The sequence below is a fragment of the Trachemys scripta genome, chromosome 2 (genome assembly GCF_013100865.1).
Source record: "Trachemys scripta elegans isolate TJP31775 chromosome 2, CAS_Tse_1.0, whole genome shotgun sequence".
NCBI classification, from domain to species: Eukaryota; Metazoa; Chordata; order Testudines; family Emydidae; genus Trachemys; species Trachemys scripta.
Window position 1 is genome coordinate 11,580,172 of NC_048299.1, and position 20,079 is coordinate 11,600,250.

At 42.2% G+C, this 20,079-nt stretch overlaps 1 protein-coding gene across 3 annotated transcripts in view; it reads left to right on the forward strand.

Moving 5' to 3' along the window:
- The first annotated feature begins 7,055 nt into the window (after positions 1 to 7,055).
- DLEC1 (DLEC1 cilia and flagella associated protein) overlaps positions 7,056 to 20,079 on the forward strand; it is a 58,059-nt gene continuing 45,035 nt past the window's right edge. For 2 of the 3 annotated variants that reach the window (XM_034759905.1, XM_034759906.1), the window contains exons 1-10: positions 7,056 to 7,142; positions 8,968 to 9,108; positions 11,763 to 11,919; positions 12,519 to 12,629; positions 15,838 to 16,034; positions 16,317 to 16,537; positions 16,801 to 16,882; positions 17,400 to 17,487; positions 18,355 to 18,528; positions 19,336 to 19,472. In XM_034759905.1, coding sequence (XP_034615796.1) covers positions 7,068 to 7,142; positions 8,968 to 9,108; positions 11,763 to 11,919; positions 12,519 to 12,629; positions 15,838 to 16,034; positions 16,317 to 16,537; positions 16,801 to 16,882; positions 17,400 to 17,487; positions 18,355 to 18,528; positions 19,336 to 19,472 — 1,383 coding nt within the window. In that variant the 5' untranslated portion in view covers positions 7,056 to 7,067. Of the gene's footprint in view, positions 7,143 to 8,967; positions 9,109 to 11,762; positions 11,920 to 12,518; positions 12,630 to 15,837; positions 16,035 to 16,316; positions 16,538 to 16,800; positions 16,883 to 17,399; positions 17,488 to 18,354; positions 18,529 to 19,335; positions 19,473 to 20,079 lie in introns of those variants that run through there. The other variant, XM_034759907.1, reaches the window with a different exon arrangement.

Here is a 20,079-nt window from a genome sequence, read left to right on the forward strand (position 1 = left end):
TGCGATTGTACCTCAGTGCTTGGCTGTAGACGATGGATCGTGTGGTGTGACCGGGGTGGAAGCTGGAGGCATGAAGGTAGGCGTAGTGGTCGGTGGGTTTTCGGTATAGGGTGGTGTTAATGTGGCCATCGCTTATTTGTACGGTGGTGTCCAGGAAGTGGACCTCCCGTGTAGATTGGTCCAGGCTGAGGTTGATGGTGGGGTGGAAGCTGTTGAAAGCATGGTGGAATTCTTCCAGGGCCTCCTTCCCATGGGTCCAGATGATGAAGATGTCATCAATATAGCGTAGGTAGAGAAGGGGCATGAGTGGACGAGAGCTGAGGAAGCGTTGTTCCAGGTCAGCCATAAAAAGGTTGGCATATTGTGGGGCCATGCGGGTGCCCATAGCGGTGCCACTGGTCTGGAGGTATATATTGTCACCAAATTTGAAATAATTGTGCGTGAGGATAAAGTCACAGAGCTCAGCAATAAGTTGTGCTGTGTCATCATCAGGGATACTGTTCCTGACAGCTTGTATTCCATCTGTATGTGGGATGTTTGTGTAGAGAGCCTCTACATCCATGGTGGCTAGGATGGTGTTTTCTGGGAGGTCACCAATGCATTGTAGTTTTCTCAGGAAATCTGTGGTGTCACGGAGATAGCTGGGAGTGCTGGTGGCGTAGGGTCTGAGTAGGGAGTCCACATATCCAGACAGTCCTTCAGTGAGAGTGCCAATGCCCGAGATGATGGGGCGTCCAGGATTTCCAGGTTTGTGGATCTTAGGCAGTAGATAGAATAACCCCGGTCGGGGCTCTAAGGGTATGTTGATTTGTTCCTGTGTTAGTGTAGGGAGTGTCCTGAGTAGATGGTGCAGTTTCTTAGTGTATTCCTCAGTGGGATCTGAGGAAAGCGGCCTGTAGAATTTGGTATTGGAGAGTTGTCTGGCAGCCTCCTTCTGGTAGTCAGACCTGTTCATGATGACAACAGCACCTCCTTTATCAGCCTCTTTGATGATAATGTCAGGGTGGTTTCTGAGGCTGTGGATGGCATTGCGTTCTGCACGACTTAGGTTATGAGGCAAGCGATGTTGTTTTTCCACAATTTCTGCCTGTGCACGTCGGCGGAAGCATTCTATGTATAGGTCCAGACTGTCATTTCGACCCTCAGGAGGAGTCCATGTGGAGTTCTTCTTCCTGTGTTGTTGGTGGGAGGGTATCTGTGTATCAGTGCGCTGTTCAGCGTTATCATGAAAGTATTCTTTGAGTCGGAGGCGGCGAAAGTAGGCTTCCAGATCACCACAGAACTGTATCATGTTCGTGGGGGTGCTGGGGCAAAAGGAGAGTCCCCGAGATAGGACAGACTCTTCTGCTGGGTTGAGTGTGTAGCTGGATAAATTGACGATATTGCTGGGGGAGTTCGGGGTACCCCTGTTGTGGCCCCATGTGGCAGGTAGGATTTTAGACAGCTTACGGTCCTTTTTCCTTTGTAGAGAGGTGAGGTGTGTAATGTAGATCTCCTGTCTTATTTTAGTAAAGTCCATTTGTGTGGAGGGTTGGTTATTTATGAAAGTCTCCAGGTTGGAGAGCAACCACGCATCGCACCATAACAACTCTAACTCAGGAACCAACCCATGCAACAAACCTCGATGCCAACTCTGCCCACATATCTACACCAGCAACACCATCACTGGACCTAACCAGATCAGCTACAACATCACCGGCTCATTCACCTGCACGTCCACCAATGTTATATATGCCATCATATGCCAGCAATGCCCCTCTGCTATGTACATTGGCCAAACTGGACAGTCACTACGCAAGAGGATAAATGGACACAAGTCAGATATCAGGAATGGCAATGTACAAAAACCTTCAACCTCCCTGGCCACACAATAGCAGATGTTAAGGTAGCCATCTTACAGCAAAAAAACTTCAGGACCAGATTCCAAAGAGAAACTGCTGAGCTTCAGTTCATCTGCAAATTTGACACCATCAGATCAGGATTAAACAAAGACTGTGAATGGCTATCCAACTACAGAAACAGTTTCTCCTCCCTTGGTGTTCACACCTCAACTGCTAGCAGAGCACCTCACCCTCCCTGATTGAACTAACCTCGTTATCTCCACACTGATATATACCTGCCTCTGGAGATTTCCATTACTTGCATCTGAAGAAGTGAGGTTCTGACCCACGAAAACTTATGCTCCCAGTACTTCTGTTAGTCTCAAAGGTGCCACAGGACCCTCTGTTGCTTTTTACATTTTTGTGACTCTTTCTACTGTCAGCCCTGCATAGCTAACATGGTCATAGGAGAGCAACCCGGGCTCTGTTCTAACTTGTGCATCAAGTGAACTTTTAATTCAGGGCCTGATCCCGCTATCCACGGTGAAGCCACGGTGATTCTATTAAGTTGCAGCCTGAAGGAGATCACTGACTCAAGGAAGGACCCTTTGATAAGACATAACAAGCAGCCAGATATGTGATAGCTCATTTTTGGAAAAGGACCCAGCATTAATGGCACGGAGAAAGAAGATGTGGAAAATTATTGCAAAAGAAAAAAAAATTATCATCTTCTATTAGGATGTAACTGTGCCTCAGTGGGTCACAACTGAGGCTGCCAAATTCAGGATGAACTGCTGAGAAATAGGGCCTATACACCCCAAGACTGGTGGCTAATTCCCCATAGGATATACCAAAACAGCAACAACAGTAAACTTCTGTTTCACCACCCTGGCTAACAAGATATAAAGGCAGTTTTCTCAGGCATTCCAGTTCTTATATCACCACCAAAACCACTGGATTCAGTCAGAGATGAGAGGTTCTTTACAACCAGTCTCATCAAATAATAGGTTCTTCTGATTGCAAAGGGCCAGCCACACACCCAGGTCAATATGTAACTCAGATTTTACCCAAAAATCACACTGATGCCAATCCTTTAGTATCTAAAGGTTTATTTATAAAAAGAAAAAAAGGTATGAGTTAAAATTGGTTAAAGGAATCAAATACATACATTGATTGCAAAGTTCTTGGTTCAGGCTTGTAGCAAATGATGGAATAAACTGCTGGCTTAAGTCAAGACTCTGGCTGCTTCCAAATAATTGGAAGGTCCTCAGTCCATTGATTAGAATGCTCCCATTAATATAAGTTCATCGTCCTGAGGTTTGAGCCAGAAAGAGGCTGGAGCAAGATAGAGGAAAAATGGAGGGGTTTCCAGGGCCTTTTATATCCTCTGCCATGTGGAGGGAAACCCATCATTCTTACTGTGGAAAATTACAGTAACAAGATCAACAAGGAGTCTGGTGGCACCTTAAAGACTAACAGATGTATTTGGGCATAAGCTTTCGTGGGTAAAAACCTCACTTCTTTGGATGCAACAAGATGGAGTTTGGAGTCACATGGGCAATTCAAATGTCCATGCATTTCACCTAGTCATTGCAGGAAATTCCATTCAGTGCCTATAGGAGTCTCCCATGGTCCATTGTCCGTTAAATGTTCTTTTGATGGCCCACTCAATTTGCATAGTCCCTCCAAGATGTGCTGGCTAACTACTTTGTGGGCGTTACCCCAGGAGCAAACATTTGAAATCCAGGGATAGAGTCAATATTCATAACTTCAAATACAAAAATGATACAGACATACAGATAGCATAATCATAACCAGCAACTCATAACCTTTTCATAGACACCTCACTTAACAACCTTTGTACAAGATTTGTTGCAAATATATAACAGTGGCTGCAACAATGATCTATATGGCATAGAGAAACAAGACGTGGGAAATTATTGAAAAGAAAAAAAATAACACCTATTAGGATCAAGTACATTTTATAATGTGTGGTTACCATTTCTGGAGTTTGAACAAAATAAATATACAGACAATGATATAAGGCTGATCAGACACAAATGGGTCTTTTAAAGGTGGAATAACCAGAAGTGGAACAGGGCAAATGACTCCTATATGAAGGAAAATAGATAGCAGCTGGTTATGACTTGCATAATATACAGAGGGAAAATGCAAGAAGAAGGGAAACATTTCTGGAAGATTCATACACTGGGAGTAAAAGTAATTATTTATATTTGGACAATGTGTACTTTAGACAGTGTTTTCTAAACTGGTATTCGTCTTGTCACAGGCTAGAGTTCTGAGAACTCTCTTGTTTCTTTGAAGGCTAAATAAGGTGGAATTAGAAGGTGAAGTATGTATGTTATTAATAAAATTTGTAATACTGTACTTGTGTGGGAATGTGAATTTATTAGATTAATGTTAATGAGAAACATCTGGATCATTTAAACTTATATATATTCAGTTTACATATGTTAATAAGGGGAGGGAGTAGGCCTAATCTAAAATCTCTGAAGTCAGTGGGAGACTTTCAATTTACTTCAGTCAGCTTTGAATCAGCCCTTAAATTCTGACTGCAGGTTCCTTATTTTATTAGTGAACAGAAAGACCCCAGCTTGACTTTCAGATCCAGGGTGAGTTTTCAAGGCAGCAGTTAGAAAAAAACATTTTTACCTATAAAAACTGAACAGAGCTGATTTATAAGTAATTGCGAGACAAAAAATATGAAACTCCACAACGCTACTTTGATAGTCACTCTTTAGTGTTGAACCACACATTATTTTAAACAAAAACATCTTCCCAATTGCCACTACTCTATCTGAGCTTATTTTTGGTCCACAGGAAAGAATTGTTAAAAGAATATTGGATTTTATTGACTTTCAGGTAAGTGCATAGATGTTACAGTCAACTGTAACAGCAGATGACTAAAAAACTTGGAGTCTTGAAGGACTGACACATCTGCATGCTGACACTCAGCGCCAGTTTTAAAGACAAAAACATATGTAAGTTCACACGGTGCCATCAGAAACAATAGTCATAATCCTTTTTTATGGAAAACATTTGCACCTGGCAATACTAGATGAAAACTGAAACCAGTGCCAGATGACAGCAATTTCTCCTTAGTCTCCTAAGCAGGATATTTTAGAAACCCAGAACTTCCCCTCCACGCGGTAAGAAAATATGGAATTTTCATTTCCTAGTAAACGATGTGATCTCTAGATTTTCTAAGAATCTCATTTGATAACATATTATACAAGAGAAATGCAGAGTTTAATGGCATGATGTAGGAAGGATTGTCCCATTTATCCTATTGTAATTAATCCATGCACTGAATACATATAAACACAACTATTGTTAGCTACATTGCACTAGGGTGACCAGATGTCCCAATTTTATAGGGACAGTCCCGATATTTGGGGCTTTTTCTTATGTAGGTGCCAATTACTCCCCACCCCCGTCCCGATTTTTCACACTTGCTATCTGGCTACCTTACATTGCACAGCAGTAGAGAGGAAAGAACACAGGACTTTTTGCTCACCCTGAATGAACGAATGCCCACTAGCTAGGAGTAGCTTCTGTAGATGGGCTATTTTCTGCAAACTAGTTACCAAGGGGCAGAAACATGCATACACCTTAGCCAGTATTTGACACCATCATGTATTTTTCTGCCCCACATTTAAAGAGGCCTTCATGCTGGTTAACTACCTTGGTGGTTGTAGAAAAGTGATATGAATTACAGTACAGCTCTCTCAGTCTAAGTAAGAAGCAGAAAAAAGAGGGTGTGGCAAAATAAAAAATACTGGGAATGTAGTTATGGCAATGAGTGCTGTCATATTTTACCACCACAATAAGACTGCCAGTACAACCACTATAAACATGTTCCAAGCTTATACAATTAGATAGAAACAGAAAAAAAGGAGGATCGACTGCTTTGGAGGCTGATAGTGGACTAAGAAGCCTTTCACTTCTAGGGAACCAGTTTATATTCCACCTATAATGGTAGTGACTAAAAGTCATTCCCATCATATAGCTTTTTGACTGCTTATGTGACAGGAGATGATGATTTCAGTCCACTACTATAAAATCTATTATTGCTACTAGCACTTGGTGGCAGTCTCAACAGAAAGGGCTAGAAGTGAGTGATCAAGTCAGCTGTATTATTAATTATCTTTAGATGTGTTCCCTCCAAGTCAGATATGAGGTTCCTACCGTGTCTGGTTTTATGTTTGTCTTAGGACCTAATCCTAAGAGGTGTTGAGCACTGAGGTTCTCATTATTATCAAGATTATGACCATGTAAATTCTTCAGGGCAGTGTTCCAAATGTCCTGCTCCCACTCAATCTGTAGGGGCTTTCCCAATGACTTTAGTAGGAGCACGTTAATAAACCAATATTAGAGCTGGCTGAAATGTTTTGAATGAAATGATTTTTTTTATTGAAACCCCCTTTTTTTGGGCAAAACTATCAGTCTTCCAATTTTTAAAAATTTTTGCCAGTTTAAATCAACATTTTATCAAAGTGCTCATTAAGTTACATAACTATTTGGATCAAAAATATTGCAAAAAATGACAAAAGGATCCCTGTTAAGCCCTGCAAAAGAAAAAAAAACGACTTTGAAATTTCACATTTTTTCAGGATTTTTTTTGTTGCATTGTAGACCAGATCCAACTATTGTTATTATTAATAATAATTATATAGTGAGATGGTGTCAGGAAGCCTCATAGTCTCTCCATTATTGAGGGGGGAAAGGGTGGGGGAAAGGGGATGCTAGCCCAGCTCTAATGCACCTAGAGTGAACGGAGACAGGAAAAGCAAAGGCTACCAGGAGCACCCAGAGCTGGGAGTGTGGCCTTGCGGGGGTCCTAAGCCAAGGGCTCGGTCTCGGGCTGTGGGGACAGGGGGGATCGCACAGAGATGAGGGGGAGGGTGAATACCTGTAAGCGACAAACACAGCGGGGGGGGGGGTATAAACACTGGATCCCTGTTACCTGCCCACCCCCAGCGAGGGCAGCTCTGCGCTCCCTGCTGCACCCGGGGGGGGGTCTCTCCTCCCCCCAGGTAAGGGGACCGGTGGCGGGCCAGGCGCTCTCCAGCCCCGGAGCGGGAGGAGGCGCCGTCGCCAGGGCAGGGAGCTGGTAAACTGAGCCGGCTGCTGCCTTAGCAACGGGCTCGGGCCGAGCCTCCCCGGTGCGAGCGGCGGGGCCGGGGCTGCCCTGGCCTCCGGGCCCCGCGTTGGGCACAGGCGGGGATGGCGGCGGGCGGAGCCCCCAGCAGCCCTGAGCCCTCCATGTACAGACACAGACCCGCCTCCGAGCGGACTCAGGTAACGGCCCCTGAGACCCTGGCATGGCCCGACCCCCCCAGCAGCCCCCCCCCCCCCAGAGACCGACCATCCCAGACACACACACCCCAGGCCAGCAGGCCTCCCCCCGGCCCCCGCCCCAGCGACTAACTCCCCCCAGCAGGGCCTTTCCCCCTCAGAGACCGACCATCTGAGACAGACCCCTCCCCAGGAGGGCCCTCCCAGACCTACCCCCTCTGCCCAGCAAGGCCATCTCCCTTTAGAGACCAACTCCCCCAGTAGGGCCCCCCTCCTTGAGAGACCGACCCCTCCCCTGCCTTCAGAGATCAACCCACTAACCTGCCCTCAAAGACCACCCTCCTCCCCCAGGTCCCTCCCCCACCCTCAAAAACTGATTCCCCCACCCTCGCAGGGCCCTCCGCACCCAGAAACCCCCCTCCCTCGCCCTCCAATACTTACCCCCCAAAGGGCCTTCTTCCCTCAAGACTCCCCCCGCCAAGAGACCAACACTTCCCAGCTGCCACTGTGGCCTTAGAGACCCCCCTTCTGCAGGCCCCCTCCACAGAGACACCTCCCCCAACCACACCCCTGTGCCACCTCCACCCTCAGAGACACCCCTCCACCTGTGATCCAGTGGCTTGAAGTTGAAGCTAGACAAATTCAGACTAGAAACATGGTGTAGATTTTTAACAGAGTAATAAAACATTGGAACGGTTTACCAAGGGTCATGGTGGAGTCTCCATCACTGACCATTATAAAATCAAGATGGGATGTTTTTCTAAAATATCTGCTCTTGGGATTTTAGGGGGGGGGTTTGCGGATTTCTATGGCCTGTGATATACAAGAAGTCAAACAAGATGATCACAATGGTCCCTTCTGGGCTAGGGATCTATGAATCACAAAGAGAGAGAGAGACACACACACCCCAGCAGCCTATTTACTGTGCCTGGACACCCCACCCCATTCAGAGCTCCCGCAGGGGGCCTCTTTACCCCACTTGGAGAGACCCCCCCCATCCCATCCAGAAAGACACCACTGTACACACACTCCCTTTCAGACATGCCCCTCTTGGACCTTCCTGTGAACCCCACTTCTGTGCCCCTGTAGTATCCACTGCAGACAGGACCCCCCTTTCCACCACCATCTGACACTCCCTCTACCTCCTAAATCCCCTCTCTGGCAGACCCTAATTCCCCCTCCAGATAGTCCTTCCCAGACAGAGCCTTCCAGCCCTAGACAGTCCACACCTAGCCACCCACCCAGCCATTCTCTTGAGCAGGGGTAGGCAACCTATGGCACACGTGCCGAAGGCGGCACACGAGCTGATTCTCAGTGGCACTCACACTGCCTGGTCCTGGCCACTGGGCCGAGGGGCTCTGCATTTTAATTTAATTTTAAATGAAGCTTCTTAAACATTTTAAAAACCTTATTTACTTTACATACAATAGTTTAGTTCTATATTATAGACTTATAGAAAGAGACCTTCTAAAAACGTTAAAATGTATGACTGGCACGTGAAACCTTAAATCAGAGTGAATAAATGAAGACTCGGCACAGCACTTCTGAAAGGTTGCCGACCCCTGCTCTGGAGTATCTGAATTGAATTAGCTTTTGCAGCCTATATCTTTTTTTGGCACAAATAGATACACAGAGCTTCTATATCCAGAACATTATGTACATAGTCCCCTTTCTTACCAAAGCACTGGTAATCTGAAACTACTGCTGTGGAACCAAATTGATTTAATCATTGTTGCATGTATAGTTCAATATTCATGTCCCTCATCCTCAATCCTGTCTCTGTTTCTAAAGATTAACAATTTCTCACCCTAATTTTTTCACCCTTCAGGACATTTCCCATTTGTTGACTAGCGTCTTTAAGAGCACGTATACTGCAGATGTTATAGGGATGGACACTGGAACAAATCTGATCAAGTCCCGTGGAGGAGACAATCTCTATCATGAGAAATTTGTGGAGAAGCTGCAAAAGGTAAAGCAAATAAACAAAAAACAGATTAGAGGCAATTTTCAGAGCTGTTCTGAGATTTAGCAAAATGTTTGTCAATGTTAATTCAGACCTCCCAGGAATTTTTTTCCACAATGGTTTCCTAGAATCGCAAAGACATTTTCATGAGCAATTTGAATGTTAGTGGCAAACATCCTTCTTGAGACCAAATTTGCTCACAGAGCTCTCATCTCAATATGTATTAGCCACCTGATGCTCCTAACTGTTGTTCTGGGAGTTTTTTCAGATGTGAAGTAAAAAACAATTATCTTTAAAGTTCCTAAAGCACAACCTGCTTTTACCCTATTTTCTCCCTGCAGTTTCAAGTGGATGCGATAGTCTTCTTACTGGCCTTCAATAAATTGTTGTGTAGTATTGCTGTGTGCTCTTAAGGAGCTGCTGAATGGAGTGAAGTGATCCTTATATAACCATTTCCTACCTCACTGGTGGGTTGTGATACATAATTCATTAATGTTTGCAAAGCGCTTTTGAGACAAAAATGATGAAAAAAGCTATAGAAGTGCAAAGTATTTTTTTAATCATATTGCTTCAGTAAGTGCTGAACAAGGATAGGAGACAAGATCACTCTTAAAACGAACAGATATTCTGATTTTGGCAACAGATCTTAATTTTGTAGGCACCATCTATCTCTTTGTACTATTCACAGACTTGTATATGACTTGTGCCTCCCCATATTGAGGGGGCACAAATCTAAATGGAAAGATACATGACTGCACCATGTGTCTCCCCTGCTCAGTGCTTCCCCTACACACACACCCCCACCCCGCCAGCCCTGTGCCCAGCCAGCGGCCTCTGCACTCTCCCCGCCCCACCAACGTTACCTGCACGGGGGGCTCTGTCCTTCTTCTGAAGTGCCTACTCCCCCTCCCTGGCACATTTGGCCGCTGTCCCTGGCAGCAGGCCCCAGGCAGGGAGCAGGACGGAGCCATTTCTCACGCAGCTGAAGCTGGCTACTGAGGGTCGCTGACTCTGTGCAGTGCAGCAGCTGCCTGAGAAAGCCTGTCTGGGGAGATGGTGGTGGCAGTGGGCTGCCCTCCACCTGGACCCAGCTGCAGGGGAGAGGGGCTGAGTGACCCAGAAATGTGCCTGGGGGGAGAGGGGATTCTGGCTTACTCTGCCCCTGTCCCCAGCAGCTGGGCGCGGCTGGGGGGCAGCCTGCCACCTCCCCAGCCAGGCTCTCACAGGCATCTACCGTGCCGCACAAAGCAGAGACCCTGAGCGGCTGGCATGAGAAGTGGTTGGTTCCGCCCCTTCTGCTCCCTGCCCAGGCCCAGCTACCAGGGTCAGAGGCTGAGCATGCCAGGGGACAGGGCAGCGGAAGAAGGATAGAGCCCCTCTCCTTCCCCACGGTGGCAGCCCACGCAGAAATCTGGAGTGGCACTTGGCCCTGCATACCCCTCAACGCATCGCCTATGCACAGACTGCAAGACAGACAAGCATGAACTTCAGATTCTATATTTTTCTCCTTAATTGAGTTTCTTCAGAAGGTACCGATGCAGTCTGCTTTTTCTTGACAATATCTGAGTAGTATGATTGAATGATCTCTCCTCAAACATTGACATCTTGTCTTTTAAAATAAGATGCTTCCCAAAAGAAGTAGTTAGCATTAAGATAAACCATGCTATAAGAAAATTATTTTGATTTTCTTTTAAAGTGGGTGGTGCTTTATCCATCTGAAGAACTTGTACAATATGTGCTGCATATTCAGTGAAAATCAGAGCTTTACAAAATCCACTTTCCAGCTTGCTATTGGAGAACAGAAAACTTACAAGTTAGAGGTGGGTGAAACTGAGCCATCAACTCAGTTTCAATAGCAGATTTTAAGCTTTCAGGTTTTGAAGGGTTTTTAAAAGTTGTTTTTAGTCCTACATCTGAACAGATGTGCAGTCTTTCTGAGTCTGCAGACAGGTAATTTTAGAACTTCTCTTGTTGGAGTAGCTGTGGAATGAAATCAACAAGACTGGTCGTTTTCACAGCTGATATTGAAAACCAGTAGAAAAAAAATTGATGATAAATGCAATTTTGTTGAAACTGAATTTTTCTCAGATCCAGAATGGAATTGGGGCATCAGGGAAGAGGGACAGAGAGAGAGACAAGAAGTCAATAGCCTGCTGTTTAGGACACTCATCTGGGATGTGGGAGACTTGGTTCAAATCCCTGCTCTGAATCAGTGAATTAAAAAGCTTTCTAGTAACTAGGGGAGAGAGAACACTTTAAATTTAATCATATACCTGATATAGTTGCTGGAACACAAGCAGGGTCCAAGCATAGCACCTTTCCTCTTTCCAGTAGCAGGGGCTGAAGGTCAGACTTCTCAGTAGGGTATTGCCCCTGGAATTCATTGGTAATTCCTTTCATCATATCTGCCTCTGGTTATAAAGTTTAGTGATCTGACTGGTAGGCATCTGGTAAAAGTTTCAAGCCCCACCACAAGTTAATTGTTAGAAAATAATGCATTCTATTCTGAGAGTTTATTCTTGTAAAGCAAAAACATTCTAGCAAGCCTTCAGAAAGAAATAGAAAACATTAATTTTTCTATTACCTGTACTGACATTATTAATAATTTGTGATAGCTAAAAATATATTTATTTATTTACATTCACCAATCTACATGCCAGATTCATACTGAATATAACCATCGACTGACAGAAGTTGACATGGTAGAAAAGCACATCATTCAGGCAAGAGCTCGAGCAACAGCAGCAGAAGAAAGGGCTCTGAACATGTTGAAGGTAGATGTTGGGGAGGACTTCCACAACATTGGATTGCCACCAGGTGAGGTTTCTGGGAATGTTACCTATCCCAGTACACATTTATGGGATCTGGAGCCAAATTCAATGCTCATTTATGTTAATGGAAAGACTCCCATTGACTTCAGTGAACTTTTGATCATGGCCTTTATGAATGCCAGGGTTTAATACCACTTATACTAAAAGAGCAGCTTTGAGAAACTGCAAGGAGAGAATTAAAAAGAAAAAAATTAACCTTACATAATAAGAAACTAATTGGGCAGGTCATTTTCAATGCCTGAAACTTGCCATTAATGGTTCTATACCTTAACTTTATTGCAAGCATATATAAACAGATGTACAAAAATCATTAATACAAATGTCTTCACAATTGCCCTGTTGATAAGTGTCATTACAGGCAGGGAAACTGACACAGAGATTCACCCAGAGCCACAAATCAGAACTGAATGTAGAGCTCTGGGGTTGTTTGATTCAAGTTCTGTGCTCAGTTTACAGACTACATTTCTCTCCAAAATACTTCATTGTAGTGATGTGAAGGAGAGACAACAGAAATGTGGACTGACCATTGTTAGTGTATCTTAAAACACCAATCTTTTGTTTGTTTTTGTTTTTTTAATATTGTAGTGAAGTCCTCCTTCAGATGGTGTGTGGATAATGACCTTCTCAAAAAACATAATTTAATCTGCCCTGAAGATTACATCACTGATAGAATACCCATTACCAAAGCACCTAAAGGTAACTTTTAAAGCAGAGACTAATATGGATTTCTGATAATGCGCTCTAGGACATGAAGAATTAGACGTGGATAGCCTGTGCATAATGTTCTGTACTTCTGCCTAATGAGCAGAAACACGAAGGGCTTTACCATATGAACATTTAGTTCGTGGCAAGCTGGGGTGTATATCTACTGTGCTGTAACCTGCTGTGCACTAAGTGTCCATGTAGAACATATTGCTGTGCACTAATAGTTCTCTAGTGCACTTTAATGTACCCTGCTTTGAAATGGGAATAGCTTAAAGAGGACGATGGAACGTTTAGTCTATGGCAACCAGGTCCACGTAGACGTTTTGTGTGCTGCAGGCTAGTGTGAGGTAGATTTGCACCCAGCTTGTTGTGAACTAAGTGTTTATATAGACAAGCCCTAACATTTAAAGTACTAAGAATTAGCTTAAAGGACACAGTCAAGATATTACATTTGTAATATATTACAAAAATTCTCCTTTCTGTGTAACTAATACATTATTAAAACTGCAATTTGTTTTAAATATCAAATTTACTTTTCATAACCAGTGCTGTTTCTTTAGTTTTTTCAGCTCTCTCACTTTAGACAGGGAATCTGTGGTGGTCAGTTTCACCCTGTGGTTCTTCTGCACTAGCTAATGCAGCAGAATTTATGTGATAAACAGAGCAGAGAAATAAATAAATTATTTAAATAAAAACACTTTTTATTTTAAAAATGTGTTCTGATTAATCTCTGTGCCTTTGTTTTAGAGCTGATCAAAAATTTTCTAACAATGTTTTGCCATCTAAAATGCTGATTTGATTACATTGAAATGTGTTATGGGAACATATTAATTTTGTCTGAAATTTTTATGGAAAGTATCACAACTTCTTTGATAATGTCAAAATATTTAGTTTTTACTTTATCAAAACTTTTTTTCAGTAAGTTGAAATGTTCCACTTTGATTTTATCATTTTGACATATATAAACAAAACATTTCAATACATTTCATTTTGCAAAAAAATGCGTGGTTTCTACTTTTTGTCCAAATTAGGGATGATATGAAATTTCAGATCTTGGAATTTCATCAGTATGAGAATTCCATTTTTTTATCAACTCTGTTTAGCCATTTGTAAAGTAGAGATAGTAACTTATCTACCTCAGAGGGGAGTTATAAGGCTTAATTAACTGTTTTTAAAGCACTTTGAGATCCTCAAATAAAAGATGTTAAAGAAGTTAAGTGCAGTGTTGTTGTAACTGTATTGGTCCCAGGGTATTAGAGAGACAAGGTAGGTGAGGTTATTTATTTATTTATTTATTATATTTTGATCATTGTAAGTTTGTTCTAAATGTTATCAGTATGATTTATGATTGAAACAGATTAACCTACTTGAACAAAATAAACTGTAAATATGGGAGAAACACTAGAGCAGTTAAATATTTAGTTGTTTTGCTAACTCCAAGACCAGTCTTGTATTATTAATAATTAGGGCTGTCAAGCAATTAAAAAATTAATCACGATTAGTAGCGCGATTAATCGCACTGTTAAACAATAATTGAATACCATTTATTTAAATATTTCTGGATGTTTTCTACATTTTCAAATATATTGATTTCAATTACAACACAGAATACCAAGTGTACAGTGCTCACTTTATATTTATTTTTGATTACAAGTATTTGAAATATAAAAAAAAAGAAATAGTATTCCGTTCACCTAATACAAGTACTGTAGTCCAATCTCATTATCATGAACGTTGAACTTACAAATGTAGAATTATGTACAAAAAAACTGCATTCAAAAATAAAACAATGTAAAATTTTAGAGCCTGCAAGTCCACTCAGTCCTACTTCTTGTTCAACCAATCGCTTCTGACAAACAAGTTTGTTTACATTTGCAGGAAATATAATGCTGCCCGCTTCTTGTTTACATTGTCACCTGAGAGTGAGAACAGGCGTTCTTGTGGCACTGTTGTAGCGGGGGTAACAAGATATTTACATGCCAGTTGCACTAAAGATTCATATGTCCCTTCATGCTTCAACCACCATTCCAGGGGATATGCATCCATGCTGATGACGGGTTCTGCTCGATAACAATCCAAAGCAGTGCGGACCCACGCATGCTCATTTTCATTAAGTAAGTCAGATGCCACCAGCAGAAAGTTGATTTTCTTTTTTGGTGGTTCGGGTTCTGTAGTTTCCGCATCAGAGTGTTGCTCTTTTAAGACTTCTGAAAGCATGCTGCACACCTTATCCCTCTCAGATTTTGGAAGGCACTTCAGTTTCTTAAACCTTGGGTCGAGTGCTGTGGCTAATCTCACATTGGTTCCTTCTTTGTGTTTTGTCAAATCTGCAGTGAAAGTGTTCTTAAAACAAACAACATGTGCTGGGTCATCATCCGAGACTGCTATAACATGAAATATATGGCAGAATGTGGGTAAAACAGAGCAGTGGACATACAATTCTCCCCCAAAAAGTTCAGTCACAAATTTAATTAACGCATTATTTTTTTAACAAGTGTCATCAGCATGGAAGCATGTCCTCTGGAATGGTGGCCGAAGCATGAAGGGGCATACGAATGTTTAGCATATCTGGTGCGTAAATATCTTGCAATGCTGGCTACAAAAATGCTATGCAAATGCCTGTTCTCACTTTCTGGTGATGTAAATAAGAAGCACGCAGCATTATATCCCATAAATATAAACAAACTTGTTTGTCTTAGAGATTGGCTGAACAAGAAGTAGGACTGACTGGACTTGCAGTCTCTAAAGTTTTACATTGTTTTGTTTTTGAGTGCAGTTATGTAACAAAAAACAATCTACATTTGTAAGTTGCACTTTCACTATAAAGAGGTTGCACTACAGTCCTTGTATGAGGTGAATTGAAAAATACTATTTCTTTTGTTTATCATTTTTACAATGAAAATATTTGTAGTAAAAATAATTTACACTTTGATTTCAATTACAACACAGAATAGAATGTATATGAAAATGTAGAAAAACACCCAAAATATTTAAAAAACGATAGAATACCAATTGAAATGTAACAGTTTGATTAAAACTGCGATTAATCGCGATTAATTTTTTCGAGTTAATTGTGTGAGTTAATGGCAATTAATCGACAGCCCTATTAATAATGTTTCTCTGCTTACAGTAAGCTTCTAAAATGAATACTTTTCTCCCTATTGCTCAGAAAATGTCAATACTTTTCTTTGAACTGCAGGAAATAAAGAGCCTGACTATATCAAGGAAACGTTTAGTTTTAAACAACACATTTCTACAAGTCCAAGGGATCAGAAACATACAGAAATCCCACACTTGAGGAAAACATTAGATAGTCTACCAGATGTATCTTTATCCACCTTAACGCTGTCTTCAACTCCTGAGCCTAGACATCAGACTAAGAAACCATCAAGTAAGGTATATTTCAGAGACGCACTCTTTTTAGCCTGTCAAACAGTTTAGGACTTATTGCTATCCCTGTAGAAAGAGGCAAGTCCTAGCACTTTGCTATGTTAGTGTAAGTAGTTGCTTTCCATGTTGGAGAAGAGAAAAATACAGTAGTTTGCTGAGGGTGAAATTCTTTATTGATACATAAAGCCTAAGTAATCAGGCATAGGTATTTTATATAACCCCTCCACTCCCCCAAAGCTGCTGTATTTGATACTGAATTTTGCATCACATTCTCTGTTTGTTTCAAAGAAATCTAGTTCCTCTCACAAATCAGCCTGGAAAGATAATATGTACAAAGCGGATAGAGAACAAGACCGCATTTACCTTGCCAGACTTGAGAACCGACACAATTACCTGAAGAATCCACGCTTTTTCCCACCAAATACTCTTAATGGAGGAAAATCTCTTATTTTTCATCAGAAGAGGGTAGATCGAATGATAACAGGAAGAAAAGTGGCATTTGATGTAAGGTACATACCTTGACTCAGACCCTGATCCTGCAGAGAGATTTGCTTTGGAGTTATTCTGGATTTATACCAGTTTAGCCAGAACAGTATTTTCTCCTGTGTATCTTGGTTATAATCATTCAGAAATAATATCTTACGAGGTTTTTGTAATTTTTGTTGTTCATGCCAGTGGATGCAATCAGGACATTCTTAGGCATAGATAAATAACTGACAGTGTAAGAGCTCACTGAATGTTTCTCAAAGTCTCTCCCATTATTTTATTTCAGTGATCCTCAATCTGTTCCTGTATTTCTAGCTATCCCGCCTGCTGTTTTGTTTTCTGAGTATGAAGTTGGTCAGGTTTATGAGGTAAGAGCTTTTTCTTCTACAGAAAAAAGAAGAACAGGAGTACTTGTGGCACCTTAGAGACTAACAAATTTATTAGAGCATAAGCTTTCGTGGACTACAGCCCACTTCTTCGGATGCATATTCTTCCATGCTACTCTGAAACCATTCTTCTACAGAGAATTTATTCTACCTCTGAGAAACTTGATGTCACTCCATGACTTTCATAGCTCCCCCACCCCTACGCAGACTTCCACATAGCTAACTAAACTCTCATGAGCCTCATTTTCCTCTCTTTCAATCATCAGCAGAACTTCCCCCAAGGAGTACCAAGTTGGGACCCTTTTCAACCTCAGGTTGCTTTTGTGTGACATGTCCTTTACTTCAGATGTTGACAGAAATGTTCAGTTTTCCCATCTACAAAATACCTACCTCCTAGGCATGTTGTGAGAATTAATTCACTGCTGTTTGCAGAGTATTATGAATATGAACAGTGGTGCATAAGTGTTATTTGGTATTATATTTTCTTTTTTAAATGAAGATGACTATAGAGCTGCAGAACATGACTTCAGTGTGTCGCCATGTAAGAGTCATCCCTCCATCTACTTCAGCCTTTGCCATTGGACTGGGTAAGTTGCTATACTAGCTCTGAAGATGCAAAATTGTACAAGAACTAATTTGTCTACTTAAATATAATACATTGATTTTTTGTGTGTCCCATCTACAGTGCAATCCAGTGGGCGGAACCTTAATCCCATAGAGTCTCATATCACTTTTTAGAGGTTAGAGGTTGTCTTACCTGTCTAGGACAGTCTACATGAAACTCCCAACAGAAGTCTGAGACTCTAGTGGTCTAATTAAACATGAAATGTAGGGAGAGCAGATTGAAACAAAAGAAATGGTATGCATAACACATCTAGACCTGGGCTATGTCTACACTACTGTGGAAAGTCGACCTAAGCTACGCAACTCCAGCTACGTGAATAATGTAGCTGGAGTCTACGTACCTTAGGTCGAGTTACCACATGGTCTACACCGCAGGGGGTTGATGGAAAAAAAATCTCCCATCGACTTACTTTACTCTTCTAGTTGGGGGTAGAGTACAGGGATCGACTGAAGAGCAATCTGCCGTTGATTTGGCGGGTCTTTGCTAGACCCGCTAAATCGATCGCCAGTGGATCGATCTCAGAGCGTCAATTCCTGCCATAGTGTAGATCTGCCCTGAGACTGCAAAAACTCCTCTAGGTCCTGATTCAGTGCCCATTGAAATCAATGTAAAGAGTCCCTTACTGCCCATTGACATCAAAGGGAGCCATGAATGTATAAGGACTGCAGGGTCAGGCTCTCTTCTGGTCACACCATTTATGGCAAATGATCTAAGAGAGCACATATTAAGAGCTCACTATGAGCAGCTTTCAAAGGGCAGAATATGGTCATAAAATCATAGAACAACTTTTATATTTGAAATTTTAAATCACCTGCATTTTCTTTCCTAGGAAAATTTCCAGGAGAGGGTGGAATTGTCGCTCCTGGGATGACATGCCAGTACACCATTCAGTTTATTCCTGAATATTTAGCTGATTATGAAGATTATATTCTAGTGGAAACGCAAGCCCCATACTCTCTCCTAATCCCTATAGAAGCTAGGAGACCACCTCCTGTATTAACATGTAGGTAGAGTCAGGTTATATGCTACAAGCACTCACTAGTTTCTGTTAAGCTTTAGGTCCTTGATTTTTAAAGGGCCTTGACTGTCTCCAACTTTATGGCTCAAAGGATTGTAGAGCAATGTTGCAGGTGCATTTCATACCACTTAGGTGTCTAACTGTCTGATTTACATGCATAATCTGATTCATAGGCATTTAAATGCTGTAAAATATTCCCTTAATTATTTGTATCTGCCAAATTGTGCCAACAGTTATTTTCAGGGTGCAGAGTCAGAGGCCCAAAAATCAGAAGGCACTTTTCAAGCTCAGATTCTATATATTTGCTATGTCCTCGATTATTGAACATTAAATATGTAGGGTGCTGTTTACTGCAAAACTCTCCTCTGAAAATATCTAGCCCAGCCTGTAACATCTCAAATCTCAGTCTCAACTGGCATAAATCTGCATAGCTCCATGGAGTTATGCCTATTTATACCAGCTGAAGATGTGCTGTTTTTGTTAGCCATCAGTGATTTACTTTCCCCTAGCACAAAGCTCTTTTACAAAATCTTCTTTATCGTTATCAAAGTTTGATACAATCCTGAAGTACTTGGAGCTGGAAGCATCATTTAATATGGGAGAGTTATAGCAAGTCACAGCTCAAACTGCTACACCTTTAAAGTAACCATTTAAAGTGTTTAGCATCTTTAGAGTCTTAATAATTCATATTCAATAAGTCCATGTTTAAAGAGTAATTGATTAAATAACTATTTTTCCTGCGGTTAGCCTTCACTACATGTGTATTTTCCTTTTCTGCATTGTTTGTTGTAGTGCCTCGCATCATCGATTGTGGTTCCTGCCTTGTGGGGGGAGTAAAAATGACAGAATTGGTGTGCAGAAATGAAGGGTCCAGTAATGGAAAGTTCTGTATAATGCCAAAGAAAGTATGGCCACCTCCTAATTTCAGGGTAAGTGATTGGGAGGAACCATTGGACACAGTTTAGGTATCTCAAAGTATAAAGAGCTTGTGGGTCATGACAATCAGCAGGGTTGGCCTGAGGTCATACATGCTCCTCTGTAAACTTCAAAAAAGGCCCCTTGTATCTGCCACTTGATTGTGACAACAGCACCCTTCCTGCCCTCTGCTCCCCCAAGGTAACCCAGAAAACTGTGAGGATTTTCTTTCAATTAAGCAATGGTATTTACCTTTGAGATTTATTAAAGAAGAAGAATTATATGGAAAGAAAAAAGTTTGTGTCACAGGATGTCACCTATTCTAAATACAGGGCCGGTTCCAGGCACCAGCCGAGCAAGCTGGTGGTTGGGGCGGCAGATTGTTCGAGGCGGCATTCTGCCCAATCCTAGGGCGGCACAGCCGCTTTTTTTTTTTTTTTTGCGCTCTGGCCGCCCTGTAGGGGGCGGCAGCGCGGAGAACCAGCGTGCCCTGCAGGGCAGTCCTCTTCCTTCCCTCCCCGCCGACCGGAGTGGAGCCCTCTAGCAGGAGGCGGCGCAGTGGGAGGGGCTGCGTGGCAGCACCCCTGCTGTAGCCCTGGCCACCCCCCTCTCTCTCTCTCC